The sequence below is a fragment of the Ursus arctos genome, unplaced genomic scaffold (genome assembly GCF_023065955.2).
Source record: "Ursus arctos isolate Adak ecotype North America unplaced genomic scaffold, UrsArc2.0 scaffold_5, whole genome shotgun sequence".
NCBI classification, from domain to species: domain Eukaryota; kingdom Metazoa; phylum Chordata; class Mammalia; order Carnivora; family Ursidae; genus Ursus; species Ursus arctos.
This window is the reverse complement of record NW_026623067.1, coordinates 12279146-12300558: the sequence shown is the minus strand read 5'-3', so window position 1 is coordinate 12300558 and position 21413 is coordinate 12279146. Positions and strand designations below refer to the sequence as shown.

General features: G+C 39.7%; 1 protein-coding gene across 1 annotated transcript in view; it reads left to right on the top strand.

The window, feature by feature from the left end:
• Positions 1–417: 417 nt before the first annotated feature.
• The window catches only part of LOC113261932 (vomeronasal type-1 receptor 4-like), a 36357-nt gene continuing 15361 nt past the window's right edge, over positions 418–21413 (top strand). Inside the window, exon 1 of the mRNA XM_048220750.1 lies at positions 418–558. Coding sequence (XP_048076707.1) covers positions 418–558 — 141 coding nt within the window. The remainder of the gene's footprint in view (positions 559–21413) is intronic.

Genomic DNA, 21413 nt, shown 5'->3' with positions numbered 1-21413 from the left:
GACCATCCTGAAAACCCATGGAATCAGCCTGAGATGCAGGAAGATACACCTGGATCTCTACAAACGAACATCTCCAGCACTGAGTATTGAGGTACAAAATGGGGAGCTGTGAATCCGCCCGCAGATATAGGAAGATAAATGGAAGGGGGAGGGAGCCTCCGCGCTGGGGCACTGGGAAGCACTAGCCCCCTGTGCTGGGGAGCGGGTCGGACTCACGGACAGGCACTGGCGAGAGAGCAGACTGAGACAGTGAGCCTGGGAATGCACACAACCAGACTGAAAAGCGGAGCTCCGGAGTGCTCACCGGAACTGGATTAAATCCAGGAGCTCAGGAGCGTGCGTGTGTCCAAACTGAAAACAGGAGTTCCGGACCACACACTCAAACTAGACTGAAACCGAGAGCTCGGGAGTGCGCGCATGACCAGACTGAAAACTGGCGCTCCGGAGAGCATGCGAACCATACTGGAACAGGGAGCTCAGGAGCACGGGAGTGCGCACGGGAACCAGGGGCGGTGGGCGGTGTTAGAAGCATGGGACAGAGATGAGCCGGCCCTGGAAGTGAGGGCTGGGACACAGGCTGTGGGGCGCACATCCCGGGTCGCTGCAGGGTTTTTAGCAGCATTGATAGAAACAGAGTTAAAGTGGCAAAGAGACCTCAGTGGAGAGTGAACTATGATCTCTCAGCTCTGAGACAGAGGCTAGGATACGGCCACTGCTGCTCTGACTCTCAGAAGAGGCACAGAAAACCGCCAGGGAAAGCTGCCAGAGAAGAAAATCCTGAAAATACCAGCTCACATTGTGCCCATCCCCTCCCCGCTCGAAGGGGATGGGGCAACTCTACCCAAACAGGTTTCCTAAATATCAGCGCAGCAGGCCCCTCACCCAGAAGGCAGGCTGAAAAATCAGGAAGCCGACATCCTTAAGGTCCCTATAAAACAAGTGCATACTGCCTGTGTCCTGGTCAATAACTTGGGCTCTGGGCATCCCCACAACCTCTCCTCATCAGAATGGTGAGAAGGAGAAATCCCTCTCAGCAAAGAAAAGATAATGAGTCTGTGCCCTCTGCCACAGAAATGATGGATGTGGATATAAACAAATTGTCAGAAATGGAGTTCAAAAAAACAATGGTCAAAATGTGTAGGCTTGAAAAAACTATTAATGAAAATATTAACAAGAATATAGAATCTCTAAGGGCAGAAATGAGAGCGAATCTGGCAGAAATTAAAAATGCTATGAATCAAATGCAGTCTAAACTAGATGCTCTGACAGTCAGGGTAAATGAGGCAGAAGACGAATTAGTGAATTAGAGGATGGGATGGTAGAAGAGAAAGTTAAAACAGAAAATTGCCTCAAAAAATCCAACCTCAAGAATGTAGATTACTGGAGATTACTGACTCAATGAAACGTTCCAATGTCAGAATCATTGGCATCCCCGAGGGGGTGGAGAAAGAGAGAGGTCTAGAAGAGATATTTGAACAAATTGTAGCTGAGAACTTCCCTAATCTGGCAAAGGAAACAAGCATTCGTGTCCAGGAAGCAGAGAGGACCCCTCCCAAGGTCAGTGAGAACAGACCTACACCACATCACGTCATAGTGCATTTTGCAAGTGTTAGATCCAAGGATACAGTCTTGAAAGTGGCCAGGGGGAAGAAAATCCTTACGTATAGAGGGAAAAATAACAGAATAACGTCAGACCTGTCTACAGAGACCTGGCAGGCTAGGAGGAGTTGGCAGGGTATTTTCAAAGCTCTATCTGAGAAGAGCATGCAGCCAAGGATCCTTTATCCAGCAAGCCTGTCATTCAGAATTGATGGAGAGATAAGGACCTTCCAGGATCGGCAGAATCTGAAGGAATTTGTAACCACCAAACCAGCCCTACAGGAGATATTAAGGGGGATTCTATATAAGTACAGAGTGATACAGAACAGAAATTTACAATCTATAGAAACAAAGACGTTACAGGCAACATGACATCATTAAAATCATATCCTTCAATAATCACTCTCAATGTGAATGGTCTAAATGCTCCCATAACGCCACAGAGTTGCAGATTGGATAAAAAGACATGACCCACCAATTTGCTGTCTGCAAGAGACTCATTTTGAACCTAAGATACAACCAGACTGAATGTGAAGGGATGGAAAACCATTTTTCATGCCAATGGACCTAGAAGAAAGCTGGGGTAGCAATTCTCATATCAGACAGATTAGATTTTAAACTAAACACTGTAGTGAGAGATATAAAAGGACACTATATTATTTTTAAAGGATGTATCCAACAAGTGGATATGACAATTATAAATATCTATGCCCCCAACAGGGGAGCAGCTAGATACACAAGCCAACACTTACCAGAATAAAGGGACATATAGATAATAATACATTAATAGTAGGGGACCTCAACACTCCTCTCTCAGGAATAGACAGATCACCTAAGCAGAAAATCAACAAAGAAACAGGAGCTTTGAATGACATACTGGAACAGATGGACCTCATAGATATATATAGAACACTAAACCCCAGAACAACAGAATACTCATTCTTTTCTAAGGCACATGGAACTTTCTGCAGAATAGACCATATACTGGGTCACAAAACACATCTTAACTGATACCAAAAGACTGACATTATTCCCTGCATATTCTCAGACCACAATGCTTTGAAAGTGGAACTCAATCACAAGGAAAAATTTGGAAGAAACTCAAACACTTGGAAACTAAGAACCATCCTGCCCAAAAATGATTGGGTAAACCAGGATTTTAAAAATCAGTTTAAAGAATTTCTGGAGACCAATGATGATGAAAACAGATCAGTCCAAAACCTGTGGGACACTGCAAAGTTGGTCCTAAGGGGAAAATACATAGCCATCCAAGGCTCACTCAAAAGAATAGAAAAATCTAAAATGCAGTTTTTATATTCTCACCTCAAGAAGCTGGAGCTGGAACAGAAGAGGTGGCCTAACCCACGCATGAGAAGGCAGGTGATAACGATTAGAACAGAGATCAATGAATTAGAAACCAGGAGCACAGTAGAGCAGATCAACAGAACTAGAAGTTGCTGCTTTGAAAGAATCAATAAGATTGATAAGCCACTGGCAAGACTTATTCAAAGGAATAGAGAAAGGACCCAATTTAATAAAATTATGAATGAAAGGGGAGAGATCACAACCAACACCAATGAAATAGGAAGGATCATTAGAAACTTTTATCGACAGCTTTATGCCAATAAATTGAACAATCTGGAAGAAATGGATGCCTTCCTGGAAGCCTATAAACTACCAAGACTGAAACAGGAAGAAATTGATTATTTAAAGAGACCAATTAATTATGAAGAGATTGAAGCAGTGATCACAAACCTCCCCAAAACAAGAGTCCAGGGCCTGACGGATTCCCTGGGGAATTCTATGAAACTTTCAATGAAGAAATAATACCTATTCTCCTGAAGCTGTTTCAAAAAATAGAAACAGAAAGAAAACTACCAACTACCTCATTCTATGAGACTATTATTACCTTCATCCCCAAACCAGGCAAAGATCCCATCAAAAAGGACAATTACAAACCGATTTCCCTGATGGATATGGATGCCAAAATTCTCAACAAGATCCTAGCTAATAGGATCCAAAAGTACATTAAAATGATTATCCATCAAGACCAAGTGGGATTCATCCCTGGGATGCAAGGGTGGTTCAACATTCACAAATCAATCAGTGTGATAGATCATATCAACAAGAAAAGAGTCAAGAACCACATGATCCTCTCAATTGATGCAGAAAAAGCATTTGACAAAATACAGCATCCTTTCCTGATTAAACCATTCAGAGTGTTGGGATAGAGGGTAGATTCCTCAATCTCATAAAAACCATCTATGAAAAGCCTACAGTGAATATCATTCTCAATGGGGAAAAGCTGAAAGCCTTTCCCTTAAGTTCATGCAAACGACAAGGATGTCCACTCTCACCATTATTATTCAACATAGTACTAGAAGTCCTTGCAACAGCGATCAGACAACAAAAAGTGATAAAAGGTATCCAAATCGGCAAAGAAGTCAAAATGTCTCTCTTCGCAGATGACATGATACTCTATATGGAAAACCCAAACGACTCCACCCCCAAACTACTAGAACTTATAGAACAATTCAGTAATGTGTTGGGATACAAAATCAATGCTCAGAAATCAGTTGCGCTTATATACATGAACAATGAGACTGAAGAAAGAGAAATTAGGGAATCCATACCATTTATAATAGCACCAAAATTATACATTATCTCGGAATTAACTTAAGCAGAGATGTAAAGGATCTATATTCTAGAAACTACAAATCACTCTTGAAAGACACTGAAGAAGACACAAAAAGATGGAAAAATATTCCACGCTCATGGATTGGAAGAATTAACATAGTTAAAATGTCCATGCTACACAGAGCAATCTACACTTTCAGTGCCATCCCTGTCAAAATACCAATGACATTTTTCAAAGAACTGGAACAAACAGCCCTTAAATTTGTGTTGAACCAGAAAAGACTCCGAATCGCCAAGGAATTGTTGAGAAGTAACAACACAGCTGGGGGCATCACGTTGAGAGATTTCAAGCTATACTACAAAGATGTGATCACAAAGACAGCATGGTACTGGCACAAAAACAGACACATCGACAAATGGAACAAAATAGAGAATCCAGAAATGGACCCTCGCCTCTTTGGGCAATTGATATTTGACAAAGCAAGAAAAAACATCCAGTGGAAAAAAGACAGTCTCTTCAATAAATGGTGCTGGGAAAATTGGACAGCTATATGCAAAAGAATGAAACTTGACCACTCTCTCACACCATCCCGAAAGGTAAACTCCAAATGGATGAAAGACCTCGATGTGAGACAGGAATCCATCAAAATCCTAGAGGAGAGTATAAGCAGCAACCTCTATGACATCGGCCACAGCAACCTTTTTCATGACACATCTCCAAAGGCAAGAGAAACAAAAGATAAAATGAACTTGTGGGACTTCATCAAGATAAAAAGCTTCTGCACAGCCAAGGAAACAGTCAGAAAAACTAAGAGGCAGCCCACGGAATGGGAGAATATATTTCCAAATGCCACTACAGATAAAAGACTGGTATCCAAGATCTACAAAGAACTTCTCAAACTCAATACACAAGAAACAAATAAAAAAATCATAAAATGGGAAGAAGATATGAACAGACACTTTTCCAAAGAAGTCATACAAATGGCTAACAGACACATGAAAAAATGCTCAACATCATTAGCCATCAGGGAAATTTAAATCAAAACCACCATTAGATACCACCTTATGCCAGTTAGAATGGCAAAAATGGACAAGGCAGGAAACAACAAATGTTGGAGAGGATGTGGAGAAAGGGGATCCCTCTTACACTGTTGGTGGGAATGCAAGTTGGTGCAGCCAGTTTGGAAAACAGTGTGGAGGTCCCTTAAAAAGTTAAAAATTGAACTACCTTATGATCTAGCCATTGCACTACTGGGTATTTACCCCAAAGATACAGAGGAGGGAGTTAAGATGGCGGAGGAGTAGGGGACCCCTTTTTCAGCCGGTCCCCTGAGTCGAGCTAGATAGGTACCAGACCAGCCTAAATAACCACGGAATCAGCCTGAGACGCAGGATGATGCATCTGGAACTCTACAAATGAACATCTCCAGCGCTGAGTATTGAGGTACGAAGAGGGGAGCTGTAAACCGTGCACAGATATCGGAAGATAAACGGAAGGGGGAGGGAGCCGCTGCGTTTGGGCTCCGGGAAGCGGCAGCCACCTGCACGGGGGAGCGGGCGGACTCACAGAGGGCACCCGCGAGAGAGCGGACTGAGACCGGTGAGCCGTGAACGCATGCCACCAGGCATCTCCTGGAACACCGGAATCCCGCTGTGCTCACGGGATCCAGACTGAGACCGGGAGCTCCCGGAGCGCGCGGGGCGGCTGGCGGCTGGCGGGCCACCTGCACGGGGGAGCGGGCGGACTCGCGGTCGGCACCCGCGAAACAACAGACTGAGACCCTGAACCGGGTGCGCGCGCCACCAGGCTTCTCACGAAACTCCGGAATGGAGGTGTGCTCACCGGGCATAGACTGAGACCGGGAGACCTGGGAGCGTGCGGGGCGGCCGGTGGCTGGCGGCATTAGAAACACAAAGGACAGAGACGCGCCGGCCTTGGAAGTGAGGGCAGGGACGCCGAGTTGGTGCGCACATCCCGGGACGCTGCAGGGTTGAGCAGCACCAACAGTAATAGAGTTAAAGTGGCCAGAACATCAGTGGAGAATGGGCCGCAATCCCTCTGTTCTGTGACAATGCAGCCTCTGCTGCTCTGACCCTCAGAAGAGGCATAGCCGGCCGCCAGGGAAAGCCGCCAGAAAACAAAAGCCTGGAAATACCGGCTCACAGCGTGTCCATCCCCATCCCCCCTCGCAGGGGACATGGAGACTCTAACCAAACAGGGTTGCCTGAGTATCGGCGCGGCAGGCCCCTCCCCCAGAAGGCAGGCTGAACAATCAAGAAGCCCACAACCCGAGGCGCCTGGGTGGCACAGTCATTGAGCGCCTGTCTCCAGCTTAGGGCGTGATCCCAGCATTCCGGAAAGGAGTCCCTCATTGGGCTCCTCCGCGGGGAGCCTGCTTCTTCCTCTCCCACTCCCCTGCTTCTGTTCCGTTCTTGCTGTCTGTCTCCCTCTCTCAGATAAGTAAATAAATAAAATCTTTAAAGAAGAAGCCCACATCTCTAAGATCCCTATAAAACAAGGGGCACGGCCTGGGACCCAGTCAATAATTTGGGCTCTGGACAACCCCGCAACCTCCCCTCATTAGAATGACAAGAAGGAGAAGCCCCCCCCAGCAAAGAAAAGACAGTGAGTCAGTGGCCTCTGCCACAGAAGTAAGGGATATGGATGTAACCAAATTATCAGAAATGGAATTCAGAGTAACAATGGTCAAGATAATGAGTAGACTTGAAAAAAGTATTCAGGAAAATGTTACTGAGAATATAGAATCCCTAAGGGCGGAAATGAGAGCGAATTTGACAGAAATTAAAAATTCTATGAGCCAAATGCAGGCAAAACTAGAGGCTCTGACGGCCAGGGTCACGGAAGCGGAGGAAAGGGTTAGTGAATTGGAGGATGGGTTAATAGAGGAAAAAATAAAAATAGAAGATGGTCTTAAAAAAATCCACGCCCACGAATGTTGGCTACGGGAGATTACTGACTCAACGAAACGATCCAATGTTAGAATCATCGGCATCCCCGAGGGGGTAGAGAAAAACAGAGGTCTAGAAGAGATATTTGAACAAATTGTAGCTGAAAACTTCCCTAATCTAGCAAGGGAAACAAACATTCGTGTCCAAGAGGCAGAGAGGACCCCTCCCAAGCTCAACCATGACAAACCTACACCACGTCACGTCATAGTGCAACTCGCAAATATGAGATTCAAGGATACAGTATTGAAAGTGGCCAGGGCAAAGAAATTTCTCACGTACCAAGGCAAAGGCATCAGAATTACGTCAGACCTGTCTACACAGACCTGGAATGAGAGAAAGGGTTGGGGGAGCATTTTTAAAGCTCTTTCAGAGAAAAACATGCAGCCAAGGATCCTTTATCCAGCAAGGCTGTCATTCAGAATTGATGGAGAAATAAAGACATTTCAGAATCGACAGTCACTAGCCAATTTCATAACCACGAAACCAGCCCTACAGGAGGTATTACGGGGGGTTCTATAAAGGTAAAAAGGCCCCAAGAGTGATACAAAACAGAAAGTCACAGCCAATACAAACAAAGACTTTACTGACAACATGGCAGAATTAAAAGCATATCTCTCAGTACTCAGTCTTAATATTAATGGTTTAAATTCTTGCTTTAAACGCCACAGGGTTGCAGATTGGATAAAAAGAAATGACCCATCCATTTGCTGTCTACAAGAGACTCATTTCGAACCCAAAGATGCATTCAGACTGAGAGTAAGGGGATGGAGTACCATCTTTCACGCAAATGGACCTCAAAAGAAAGCTGGGGTAGCAATTCTCATATCAGATAAATTGGATTTTAAACTACAGACTATAGTTAGAGATGCAGAAGGGCACTATATTATTCTTAAAGTATGTATCCAACAAGGGGATATGACAATTATAAATATATATGCCCCCAACAGGGGAGCAGCAAGATACACAAGCCAACTCTTAACCAGAATAAAGAGACATATAGATAAAAATACATTAATAGTAGGGGACCTCAACACTCCACTATCAGAAATAGATAGAACACCCTGGCAAAAACTAAGCAAAGAATCAAAGGCTTTGAATGCCATACTCGAAGAGTTGGACCTCTTAGATATATATAGAACACTACACCCCAGAACAAAAGAATACTCATTCTATTCTAATGCCCATGGAACATTTTCAAGAATAGACCATGTTCTGGGACACAAAACAGGTCTCAGCCGATACCAAAAGATTGAAATTATCCCCTGCATATTCTCAGACCACAACACTCTGAAATTGGAACTCAACCACAAGGAAAAATTTGGAAGAAACTCAAACACTTGGAGACTAAGAACCATCCTGCTCAGGAATGACTCGATAAACCAGGAAATCAAAAATCAAATTAAACAATTTATGGAGACCAATGAGAATGAAAATACAACAGTCCAAAACCTATGGGATACTGCAAAGGCAGTCCTAAGGGGGAAATACATAGCCATCCAAGCCTCCCTCAAAAGAATAGAAAAATCTAAAATGCTGTTTTTATATTCTCACCTCAAGAAGCTGGAACAGCAACAGAGGGACAGGCCTAATCCACGCACAAGGAAGCAGTTGACCAAAATTAAAGCTGAAATCAATCAAGCAGAAACCAGAAGTACAGTAGAGCAGATCAACAGGACTAGAAGCTGGTTCTTGGAGAGAATCAATAAAATTGACAGACCACTGGCAAGACTTATCCAAAAGAAAAGAGAAAGGACCCAGATTATTAAAATTATGAATGAAAAAGGAGAGGTCACGACGAACACCATTGAAATTGGAAGGATTATTAGAAATTTTTATCAACAGCTATATGCCAATAAACTAAGCAATCTGGAAGAGATGGTATCCTTCCTGGAAACCTATAAACTACCAAGATTGAAACAGGAAGAAATTGATTTCTTAAACAGGCCAATTAATTATGATGAAATTGAGTCAGTGATAAACAACCTTCCAAATAACAAAACTCCAGGCCCGGACGGTTTTCCTGGGGAATTCTACCAAACATTCAAAGAAGAAATAATACCTATTCTCCTAAAGCTATTTCAAAAAATAGAAACAGAAGGAAAGCTACCAAACTCATTCTATGAGGCCAATATTACCTTGATCCCCAAACCAGGCAAAGACCCCCTCAAAAAGGAGAATTACAGACCGATTTCCCTAATGAATATGGATGCCAAAATCCTCAACAAGATACTTGCTAATAGAATCCAACAGTTGATTAAAAGGATTATCCACCACGATCAAGTGGGATTCATACCTGGGATGCAAGCGTGGTTCAATATTGGCAAATCAATCAGCGTGATACATCATATCAACAAGAAAAGACTCAAGAACCATATGATCCTCTCAATCGATGCCGAAAAAGCATTTGACAAAATACAGCATCCTTTCCTGATTAAAACCCTTCAGAGTGTAGGAATAGAAGGTACATTTCTCAATCTCATAAAAGCCATCTATGAAAAGCCTACTGCAAATATTATTCTCAATGGGGAAAAGCTGGAAGCCTTTCCCTTAAGATCAGGAACACAACAAGGATGCCCACTCTCGCCACTATTATTCAACATAGTACTAGAAGTCCTTGCAACAGCAATCAGACAACAAAAAGGGATCAAAGGTATTCAAATCGGCAAAGAAGAAGTCAAAATGTCTCTCTTCGCAGATGACATGATACTCTATATGGAAAACCCAAAAGAAGCCACTCCCAAACTATTAGAAGTTATAGAGCAATTCAGTAATGTGGCGGGATACAAAATCAATGCTCAGAAATCAGTTGCATTTCTGTACATGAATAACGAGAACGAAGAAAGAGAAATTAGGGAATCCATCCCATTTACAATAGCACCAAAAACCATACGTTACCTTGGAATTAACTTAACCAGAGACGTAAAGGACCTTTATTCTAGAAACTATAAATCACTCTTAAAAGACATTGAGGAAGACATAAAAAGATGGAAAGATATTCCATGCTCATGGATCGGAAGAATTAACATAGTTAAAATGTCCATGCTACCCAGAGCAATCTACACTTTCAATGCTATCCCGATCAAAATACCGAGAACATTTTTCAAAGAACTGGAACAAATAGTCCTTAAATTTGTATGGAACCAGAAAAGACCCCGAATCTCCAAGGAACTGTTGAAAAGGAAAAACAAAGCTGGGGGCATCACAATGCCGGATTTCGAGCTGTACTACAAAGCTGTGATCACAAAGACAGCATGGTACTGGCACAAAAACAGACACATAGACCAATGGAACAGAATAGAGAGCCCAGAAATGGACCCTCGGCTCTTTGGGCAACTAATATTTGATAAAGCAGGAAAAAACATACGGTGGGAAAAAGACAGTCTCTTCAATAAATGGTGCTGGGAAAATTGGACAGCTACATGCAAAAGAATGAAACTTGACCACTATCTCACACCATACACAAAAATAAACTCCAAATGGATGAAAGACCTCGATGTGAGACAGGAATCCATCAAAATTCTAGAGGAGAACATAGGCAGCAACCTCTACGACATCGGCCAAAGCAACCTTTTTCATGATACATCCCCAAAGGCAAGAGAAACAAAAGATAAAATGAATTTATGGGACTTCATCAAGATTAAAATTTCTGTACAGCCAAGGAAACAGTCAGAAAAACTAAGAGGCAGCCCACGGAATGGGAGAATATATTTGCAAATGACACTACAGATAAAGGACTGGTATCCAAGATCTACAAAGAACTTCTCAAACTCAATACACGAGAAACAAATAAACAAATCAAAAAATGGGCAGAAGATATGAACAGACACTTTTCCAATGAAGACATACAAATGGCTAACAGACACATGAAAAAATGTTCAAAATCATTAGCCATCAAGGAAATTCAAATCAAAACCACACTGAGATACCACCTTACGCCAGTTAGAATGGCAAAAATAGACAAGGCAAGAAACCACAATTGTTGGAGAGGATGTGGAGAAAGGGGATCCCTCCTACATTGTTGGTGGGAATGCAAGTTGGTACAGCCACTCTGGAAAACGGTGTGGAGGTCCCTTAAAAAGTTAAAAATTGAGCTACCCTATGATCCAGCCATTGCGCTACTGGGTGTTTACCCCAAAGATACAGACATAGTGAAGAGAAGGTCCATATGCACCCCAATGTTCATAGCAGCAATGTCCACAATAGCTAAATCGTGGAAGGAGCCAAGATGCCCTTCAAGAGATGACTGGATTAAGAAGTTGTGGTCCATATATACAATGGAATATTACTCAGCAATCAGAAAGAACGAGTTCTCAACATTTGCTACAACATGGACGGCACTGGAGGAGATAATGCTTAGTGAAATAAGTCAAGCAGAGAAAGACAACTATCATATGATTTCTCTCATCTATGGAACATAAGAACTAGAATGATCAGTAGGGGAAGAAAGGGATAAAGAAAGGGGGGGTAATCAGAAGGGGGAATGAAACATGAGAGACTATGGACTATGAGAAACAAACTGAGGGCTACAGAGGGGAGGGGGGTGGGGGAATGGGATAGACCGGTGATGGGTAGTAAGGAGGGCACATATTGCATGGTGCACTGGGTGTTATACACAACTAATGAATCGTCGAGCCTTACATCGAAAACCGGGGATGTACTGTATGGTGACTAACATAATATAATAAAAAATCATTATTAAAAAAAAAAAAAAGAAAGATAGAAATGAAAAAAACAAAAAAAACAAAAAAAACACAAAGATACAGACGTAGTGAAGAGAAGGGCCATATGCACCCCAATGTTCATAGCAGCATTGTCCACAATAGCTAAATTGTGGAAGGAGCCGAGCTGCCCTTCAACAGATGACTGGATTAAGAAGATGTGGTCCATATATACAATGGAATATTACTCAGCCATCAGAAAGAATGATTACACAACATTTGCAGCAACATGGACAGGACTGGAGGATATTATGCTAAGTGACATAAGTCAAGCAGAGAAAGACAATTATCATATGGTTTCACTCATTTATGGAACATGAGAGATAGGAGGATCTGTGGGATATGGAAGGGAGGAATGAAGAGGAGGGTAACCCGAAGGGGGAATGAACCATGAAAGACTGTGGACTCTGGGAAACAAACTGAGAGCTTCAGAGGGGAGGGGAGGAGGGTCGGGGATTGGGATAGGCTGGTGATGGGTATTAAGGAGGGCACATATTGCATGGTACACTGGGTGTTTTATGAAGTAATGAGTCATGGAACATTGCATAAAGAACTGGGGATGTACTGTATGGTGACTAATATAACAAAATAAATATTAGTTTAAAAAAAAAAGAAAGTGGAGGGCTGGAAAAACTTATTTCCTTATGGTATGTAAATGGAAATAAAAAAAAAAAACAGGGTAGCAATACTTTTACCATACAAAAGAGACTTCAAAACAAAGACTGTAGAAAGAAATAAAGATGAGCACTCCATAATGATAAAAGGATCAATACAACAAGAGGATATGACAATTGTAAATATCTACGTACAGAGGAGCTCATAACTACATAAAGCAAAAATCAAAAGACTTAAAGGGAGAGAACAGCAGTAATAAGTCACGGTAGAGGACCTTAACACCCAGTTACATCAATGGATAGATCATTCGGGCAGCAAATCAACAAGGAAACAGTGGCTTTGAATGACACATCAGACCAGATGGACTAACTGATATATACAGAACATTAGATCCAAAAACTACAGAGTACACATTCATTGCAACTGCAAAGAACATTCTCCAGGACAGATCATGTTAGGTCACAAAATAAGTCTCAATAATTTTGAAAAGATTAAATTCATATTGAGCATCTTTCCTGACCACAGCTGTATGAAACTAGGAATCAATTACAAAAAATAATTGGAAAAAGACATGAGGAAACTAATCAAAATGCTATTAAAAAGAAATGGGTCAACCAAGAAATCAAAAAGAAAATTTAAAAATAAAAGGAGACAAACATAAATAAAAACTCAGTGATCCAAAATCTTTGCAAAAGCAGTTCTAAAAGAGACGTTTACAACAATACAGTCCAATCTCTAGAAACAAACAAACAAACAAAAATCTCAAATAATCTAATCTTAGCCCTAAAGGAATTTGAAAAAAGAACAAACATTGCTCAAGTCTAGTAGAAGGAGGAAATGATAATGATTAAAGCATAAATATATGAAATAAAGACTGAAAAGAGTAGAAAATTTCAGTAAAACCCAGAGCTGATTCTTTGAAAATATATAAAATTGATAAACCAGAAGCTAGACTTACAAAGGAAAAAAGGTAAATGACTCAAATAAATAAAATAAGATATGATGGAGGAAAAATAACCAACACACAGAAGCACAAAGGGGTATAAGAGCATATTGTGAAAAATTAGATGTCAACGAACTGCACAACCTAGAAAAAAAAAGGATAAATTCCTAAGAACATACAATTTTCCAAAACTAAACCAGAAAGAAATAAACAATTTTTTTAAAGATTTTATTTATTTATTTATTTATTCGACAGAGATAGATACAGCCAGCGAGAGAGGGAACACAAGCAGGGGGAGTGGGAGAGGAAGAAGCAGGCTCATAGTGGAGGAGCCTGATGTGGGGCTCGATCCCATAATGCTGGGATCACGCCCTGAGCCAAAGGCAGACGCTTAACCACTGTGCCACCCAGGCGCCCCAGAAATAAACAATTTGAACAGACTGATTACTACTCATAAAATTGAATTACTAATAAGCAAACTTTTAAGGAACAAAAGTCTAGAATGAGATGGTTTAACAGGCACGTTCCAGCAAATACTTGAAGAGGAGTTAATACCTATCATTCTCAAGCTATTACAAAAATTGAAGACAATGGAAAGTTTCCAAATTCATTCTATGAGGCAAGCAACAATCATCCTGATATCAAAAGCATAGAAAGACACCACAAACAAAACAAAGCAACACAAAAAAATGTTCAGGCCAATATCCCTGATGAACACAGATGGAAATTTCCTTAACAAATAATTGCAAACCTAGTTCAAATATACATTTAAAAAATCAATTACCATGATCCAGTGGGGCTAGTTCCAGGAATGCAACGTTCACAAATCATTCAAGATAGAATGATAGAGCATCTTACCAAAATGAAGGAGAAAACTAATGTGATCATTTCAATAGATGCAGAAAAAGCATTTGACAATTGCCAATATCCATTTATCATAAAACTCTCAATAAAGTGGGATTAGAGGGAACATAACTCATCATATGAAAAATCAATAGTTAACATCATATTTAGTGGTGAACAACTGGAATTCTTTATTTTTTTTCCACACTGTAGCTTTTTTGGAATTGTTTCTTTAAGATCAGGTCCACTCTCATCATTTTATTTAACATAATACTGAAAGTCTTTGCTACAGCCATCAGAAAAGAAAAATAAAAGTCTTTCAAATTGGTAAGGAATGAGTAAAAGTGTAACACTTTCTGATGACATGGTATTATAGATAGAAAATCCTAAAGGCCCTATCAAAAAAAATTAACTGGTAAATGAATTCAGTAAATTAGCAATGTTCAAAGTTAATATACAAAAACCTGTTGCATTGGGGCACCTGGCTCTCAGTCAGTAGAGCATGTGACACTTGATCTCAGGGTTGTAAGTTCAAACACTATGTAGGGTGTAGAGATTCCTTAATGATAAAATGTTGAGGGGTGCCTGGGTGGCTCAGTTGGGTAAGCATCCCACTCTTGATTTCAGCTCAGGCTTTGATCTTGAGGTTCTGAGTTTGAGCCCCAGGTTGGGTGATATGCTGGGCCTGGAGTCCTACTTAAAAAATAAAATAAAATCCTTTAAAAAATCTTTTGCATTTCTATATACTGCTAATGAAATAGCAGAAAGAAATTAAGAAAATAAATCCACTTTCAACTGTATCAAAAATAATAAAATAACTAGGAAAAAATTTAATGAAGAAAGAAAAAGACCTACACTCTGAGCAATATAAAACACTGGTGAAAGAAATTGAACACAAAGAAATGGAAAGATGTACCATGGCAGTAGATTAGAAAAATTAATATGGTTAAAAGTACAAACAAAAAGTCTGTACTACCCAAAGCAATCTATAGATTCAATGAAATCCCTATCAAATAAACAATAGCATTTTTCATAGTACTAGAACTGATAATATAAAGATTTGGTTTAACCACAAAGGATAGGCATAAAAATGTGTTGTTGTTGTTTTTAACCTTTTCACTTAGAGTTTACCTACTGGAATATTTTTTCACCCACATGGTTTTGTGGCTAACTTCTTGTCATTCAGGTTTCACCTTATACAACATTTTTTCTGAGAAATTTTGCCCTTGCTGATCAATCTAGATTAAGGCTCCTGCAATCCTATCACATGATTTTTTAGTTTTTAATTTAATTCTAGTTAGTTAATGTACAGTGAGTGTTATATTAGTTTCATGTGTACAATATAGTGATTCAACAATTCCAAACATCACCAGATGCTTATAAAATCTTGAGGAAGAAGAATGAAATTGGAGGATTCTTGGTCCCAGTTTTTTTTTTTTTTTTTTTTAGAGGAGGAGGAGGGAGAGGGAGAAAGAGAGATTCTCAAGCAGGCTCTACACTCAGTGTGGAGCCCTAAGTGGGGCTTGATCTCAGGACCCTGAGATCATGACCTGAGCCAAAATTAATACTTGGATGTTTAATCAACGGAGCCACCCAGATGCCCCTCACAACCCCAGATTTTAGGATATGGTACAAAGCTATAGTCATCAAAACAGTATGCTATTGGGAGAAAAATAGACACATAGACCAATGGAACAGAATAGATTGCCCACATCTGTAAGGTTGAAGCAAGAATATAAAATGGGGAAAAGACAGTCTTTTCCATAAATTGTGTTGGGAAGCTGGTCAGCTACATGGAGAAAGAAGGAAACTAGACCACTTTCTTACACCATGCACAAAAACAATCTGTAAAATGGATCAAAGGTCTAACTGTGAGACCTGAAACCATAAACTAACTAGAAGAATACAGAAGCAGTGATCTGTTTGTCATCAGCCATAGAAACATTTTTCTACATATGTCTCCTTGTCAAGGGAAATAAAAGCAGAATTAAACTACACTAAAATAAAAAGCTTTTGTTCTGTTAAGAAAATGATCAACAAAACAGGAAGACAACCTACTGAATGGGACAAGATTTTGCAAATGACATATCCAATAAAGGGTTAATATCCAAAATATATAAAGAAATTAAACAACTTAACACCAAAAAACCAAACCAAGCGAAACCAAAACAACAGTTCAATTAAAAAATGGTCCAAGGACCTGAATATTTTCCAAAGAAGACATACGGAATGCTGATAACACATGAACAGATCCTAAACATCATTCATTGTCAGGGAAATGCAAATTTTTAAAAATGTGAATTCTTTTAGCCAACGTAGAGTACATCATTAGTCTCAGATGTAGTGTGCAACAATTTATCAGTTGGAATAACACCCACTGCTCATCACATCATGTGATCTTCTTAATGCCCATCACCCAGTTACCCCAACCCACTTCCCCTCCCCTTCAGCAACCCTCAGGTTGTTTCCTATACTCCAGAGTCTCTCACGATTTTTCTCCCTCCCTCCCATTCCGTTTTCCCTCCTTTCCCCTATAGGGAAATGCAAAGGAAAACAAAAATGAGATATCACCTCACACCTATCATTATGGCTAAAACAACAAACACAAGAAACAGCAGGTGTTGGCAAGGATGTGCAGAAAAAGGAACCTTTCTTGCGCTGTTGATTGGAAGGCAAACTGGTGCAGCCACTGTGGAAAGTGAATGGAAATTTCTCAAAAAGTTAAAAATAGAACTTCCTTATGATCCTGTAATTCCACTACTGGGAAAGAGAAAGAAAACTAAAACACTAATTTGAAAAGATATAGACACCCCTGTGTTTATAGCAGCATTATTTATAATAACCAAGATACAGAAGCAACCTAAGTGTCCATCAGTAGACAAATGGATAAGAAATATGTGGTGTGACTTCCCTCTTCCTCTGCCTGCAGAGCTCCCCTCCCAGGTACCCAGATGTCCTTTTCCTCATCTCCTTCAGTCTTTGCTGAAACCTCACCTTAGAAGCAGGGCCCATCCTGACCCCTTCTTTCAAAATGCAAATCCTTCGGCCTGCACCAGGAAACCTTTTGACATACCCTTACTTTCCAATTTACTAACTGTTATGCCTCTTTCACTGAAAAAATAGGAGCACAATTAAAGCATTATTCGTGCCTCATTTGTTCACTGATCCACTGCCTCCATCTGAATATACCACCTTAAGGATGATGGTTGTCATGTGCATTGTTGATGACTTTTGAAAGCTCGACAACTTGGTACATAGCTGTCCAGTGATCAGTAGAGATAAGAGATGGTGCCTTTGGTCTGATGCTTTGCAGTCTGCCGCCTGTGTTATTAAAGAAGGGGGTACGCTGTAGGGATATGAGCAGGAAAGAACCTCTAATGTTTGACAAGTCAAACATTAGCATGGGACCAAACTCTGTAGGGCTCACTTTGGAGAAACAGGAACTAACGATCATGCTGATAATGTACAAAGAAATCTGAAGTCAGCACTTATGTCATTGGCCTGGATCCTACACCAATATCAGCTTCATTTTGCTTTTTAACCTGACTGGTTTATGACAAAATGTAATTTCTTAACAACTCTATTAATTCCAAAAAGAGAAATAAAAACCACAGAATAGATTGCTTAAATTATATAGTTACATTAGTTAATGATTTTATTATGAATTTATGAATTTATTATGAATATTCGGCTTTGGTTTATTACCCTAGAGCACTATCATTTATATATATTGTAATTAAATCAATGTAGACTTCCGCACTCCAAATTGAGCTATCCATAGAACAATGCATAGAAGTCTCAGAAGAGAAAAATTACTCTCTGCACGGCTGTACTTTGACTAGAGCAATGAAACACCTTTGTTTTCTAGCAGCTGAAAACAATGAGCACTCTAAGTGTACTTCCTCCTCTGGTCTTGTAGAACTCTCTAGAATCACTTATCACTTGGGGAAGAGATGTTTGTGACCACAGGTGCTGACTTTAATTAAATACATTTCCAAGCTTATCAGGAGAATTTGTTGTAATTTGTGATTCCTCTGGACAAATCAAGAAGTTCACTGTGCACAAACCGGTTTCCAGTCCTTGGGGATGCAGCAGCCCTCCTATAGCCCTGGATCCAAGCACCTGCACCCAGCTGCAGCCCATCAGAGGTGTCCCCTGCACTGCTGAGGAGCTCAGATGAAGTAAGTCCTCTCCCTGTCTGCAGCTCTTGCTTGAAGGGAGAACCTGGCCTTTCTTGGCAATTTTCTTCTTCAATTCTTTTTTTTTTTTCAGATTCTTCTTATGCTAAGTCCTTTGTCTCTCACTGTAAGTCTCCTCTCTGTGTGTTCCTACTTCCACACTTACCATTTTTTCCCTTATCATTTCTTTTCTATTCCATTTCTCTCATCTCTCTTTCCTGTTATACTTTTTATTCTTCTGTCTTCTCCCTTCATTGCTCTTCGTCTCTAAATCTCATTGCTGTGATTAAAATTATTGAGTTTTTCTTTCACTTTGCAATGTTCAAACTCACCTCCTATATTGAAATTAGTTTTATTTTTAATGTTCTTTACTTTTTATGTTTGTTTATGCCTTTACTAATCTTCCACCATCTGGGACTGTTCTCATGCGTTCTCATTTCTCTGATTTTATGTATTGCCTTTAAAACTATGTTTTTAATTTCCTCTTGAGTTTTCCCCTGCTTTTCCTCTTATCCTCCAGTTTTATTCCTCCCTTTCTTGTGTGTGCATCTATTTTATTAAATGCATATATTTTATTCCTTTTTGTCATTTCTTTACATTCTTTAACATATTTTCTGTACTATTTTTCATTCTTCTATAATGCCAATTCACATAGACTAAGCACCTGTTCCTGTCATTCATATGTGCTCTGCCTTACTCTTCCACATGTTCTCATTCAATAAACTTAAAAACTTTTAGTGAGTTTATTTTCACTCTCCTTTATTCCTGTATAGTTTTTTTTCATGTACACGTCTTCTAAGTCTCTGTTTGCAAGTCTAATTTAAAAATCATTTAAAATATTTTTATGGACCAATTAGGTGGCACACATTCCAGAAACTAAAAAAACATTAGGAAAAGATGCAGTAAAAATTTCAATTCATTCCGAACTTTATATATTTATATAGAATACTCTCTATAAAAGATATCATTCCCAAATTCAGATTTATAAACTCATTTGAAAAATAAAAGCTACTTAGTCTAAGGTCCCTTTCTAGGTGTTGGCTTCCATAATATTTCTTATCCAAGTTTATATAAATTTACATTGCGTTTTACTTTATTCTCTTTGTTTTTCTTTTCTGACTAATTCAGGCTACACCCTGCCATCCTTTTTTTCTGTTATTAGTGTCTTTTTTTCTTTTCTTTCATGCCCACTTCTCTTTTTTCCTCCTCTTTTTTTCTAGTCTCACTACTTTTTTTTTTTTTTGGAGTTTTGATTTTTTTTTATTTTTTATTATGTTACATTAGTCACCATACAGTACATCATTAGTTTTTGATGTAGTGTTCCAAGATTCATTGTTTGCCTATACACTCAGTGCTCCATGCAATAAGTGCCCTCCTAATACCCATCACCCAGCTAGCCCATCCTCCCAGCCCCCTGCCCTCTGAAACCCTCAGTTTGTTTCCCAGAGTCCATAAGCTCCTAGCTCATTCCCCCTTCTCTTTACCCCCTCTTCCTCCTTCTCTTCCTTCTCCTACTCCTTATGTTCCACAAATGAGTGAAACCTTATGATAATTGTCTTTCTCTGCTTGACTTATATCTGGAGTTTTATATATATATATATATACACACATATATATATGTGTGTATATATATATAATACATTTTAGTTCCTTTTTCCATTTGTTGCCATGTACGGTAAAAATTTCTTTTTTTGTTTCTTAATTTTGTTATTCGTTCTTTATTTTTGATTGCTTTAACACCCTGTTCCTCACACTTCCAAGTGCTTTCTGATATTTAAAATATACCAACTGATATGTTTTTTAAGGTTTATGATTCTTTTTTTTAATAATAATTTTTTTATTATATTATGTTAGCATACAGTACCTCCCTGGTTTTTGATGTAAAATTTGATGATTCATTAGTTGTGTATAACACCCAGTGCACCATGCAATACGTGCCCTCCTTACTACCCATCACCGGTCTATCCCATTCCCCCACCCCTGTTCCCCTTTGAAGCCCTCGGTTTGTTTCTCAGAGTCCATAGTCTCTCATGCTTCATTTCCCCTTCTGATTCCCCCCCTTTACCTTTTCTTCTACCCATCTTCCTAGTTCTTATGTTCCATAGATGAGAGAAACCATATGATAATTGTCTTTCTCTGCTTGACTTATTTCACTTAGCATTATCTCCTCCAGTGCCATCCATGTTGCAGCAAATGTTGAGAAATCGTTCTTTTTGATAGCTGAGTAATATTCCATTGTATATGTGGATCACATCTTCTTAATCCAGTCATCTGTTGAAGGGCATCTCGGCTCCTTCCACAATTTAGGTATTGTGGACAATGCTGCTATGAACATTGGGGTGCATATGGCCCCTCTCTTCACTACGTCTGTATCGTTGGGGTAAATACCCAGTAGTGCAGTTGCTGGATCATAGGGTAGTTCAATTTTTAACTTTTTAAGGGATGTCAACACTGATTTCCAAAGTGGCTGTACCAACTTGCATTCCCATCCAACAGTCTAAGAGGGATCCTCTTTCTCCACGTCATCTGCAACATTTTTTGTTTTCTGCCCTGTCAATTTTTGCCATTCTAAATGGCATAAGGTTGTATCTCAATGTGGTTTTGATTCGAATTTCTCTGATGGCTAATGATTGTGACCATTTTTTCATGTGTCTGTTAGCCGTTTGTATGTCTTCATTGGAAAAGTGTCTGTTCATATCTCCTGACCATTTTTTGATTTGATTATTTGTTTCTTGTGTATTGAGTTTGAGAAGTTCATTGTAGATCTTGGATACTAGTCTTTTATCTGTAGTGTCATTTGCAAATATCTTCTCCCATGCCGTGGGCTACCTCTTAGTTTTTTTTTTTACTATTTCCTTAGCTGTGAAGAAGCTTTTTATCTTGATGAAGTCCCACAAGTTCATTTTTCTT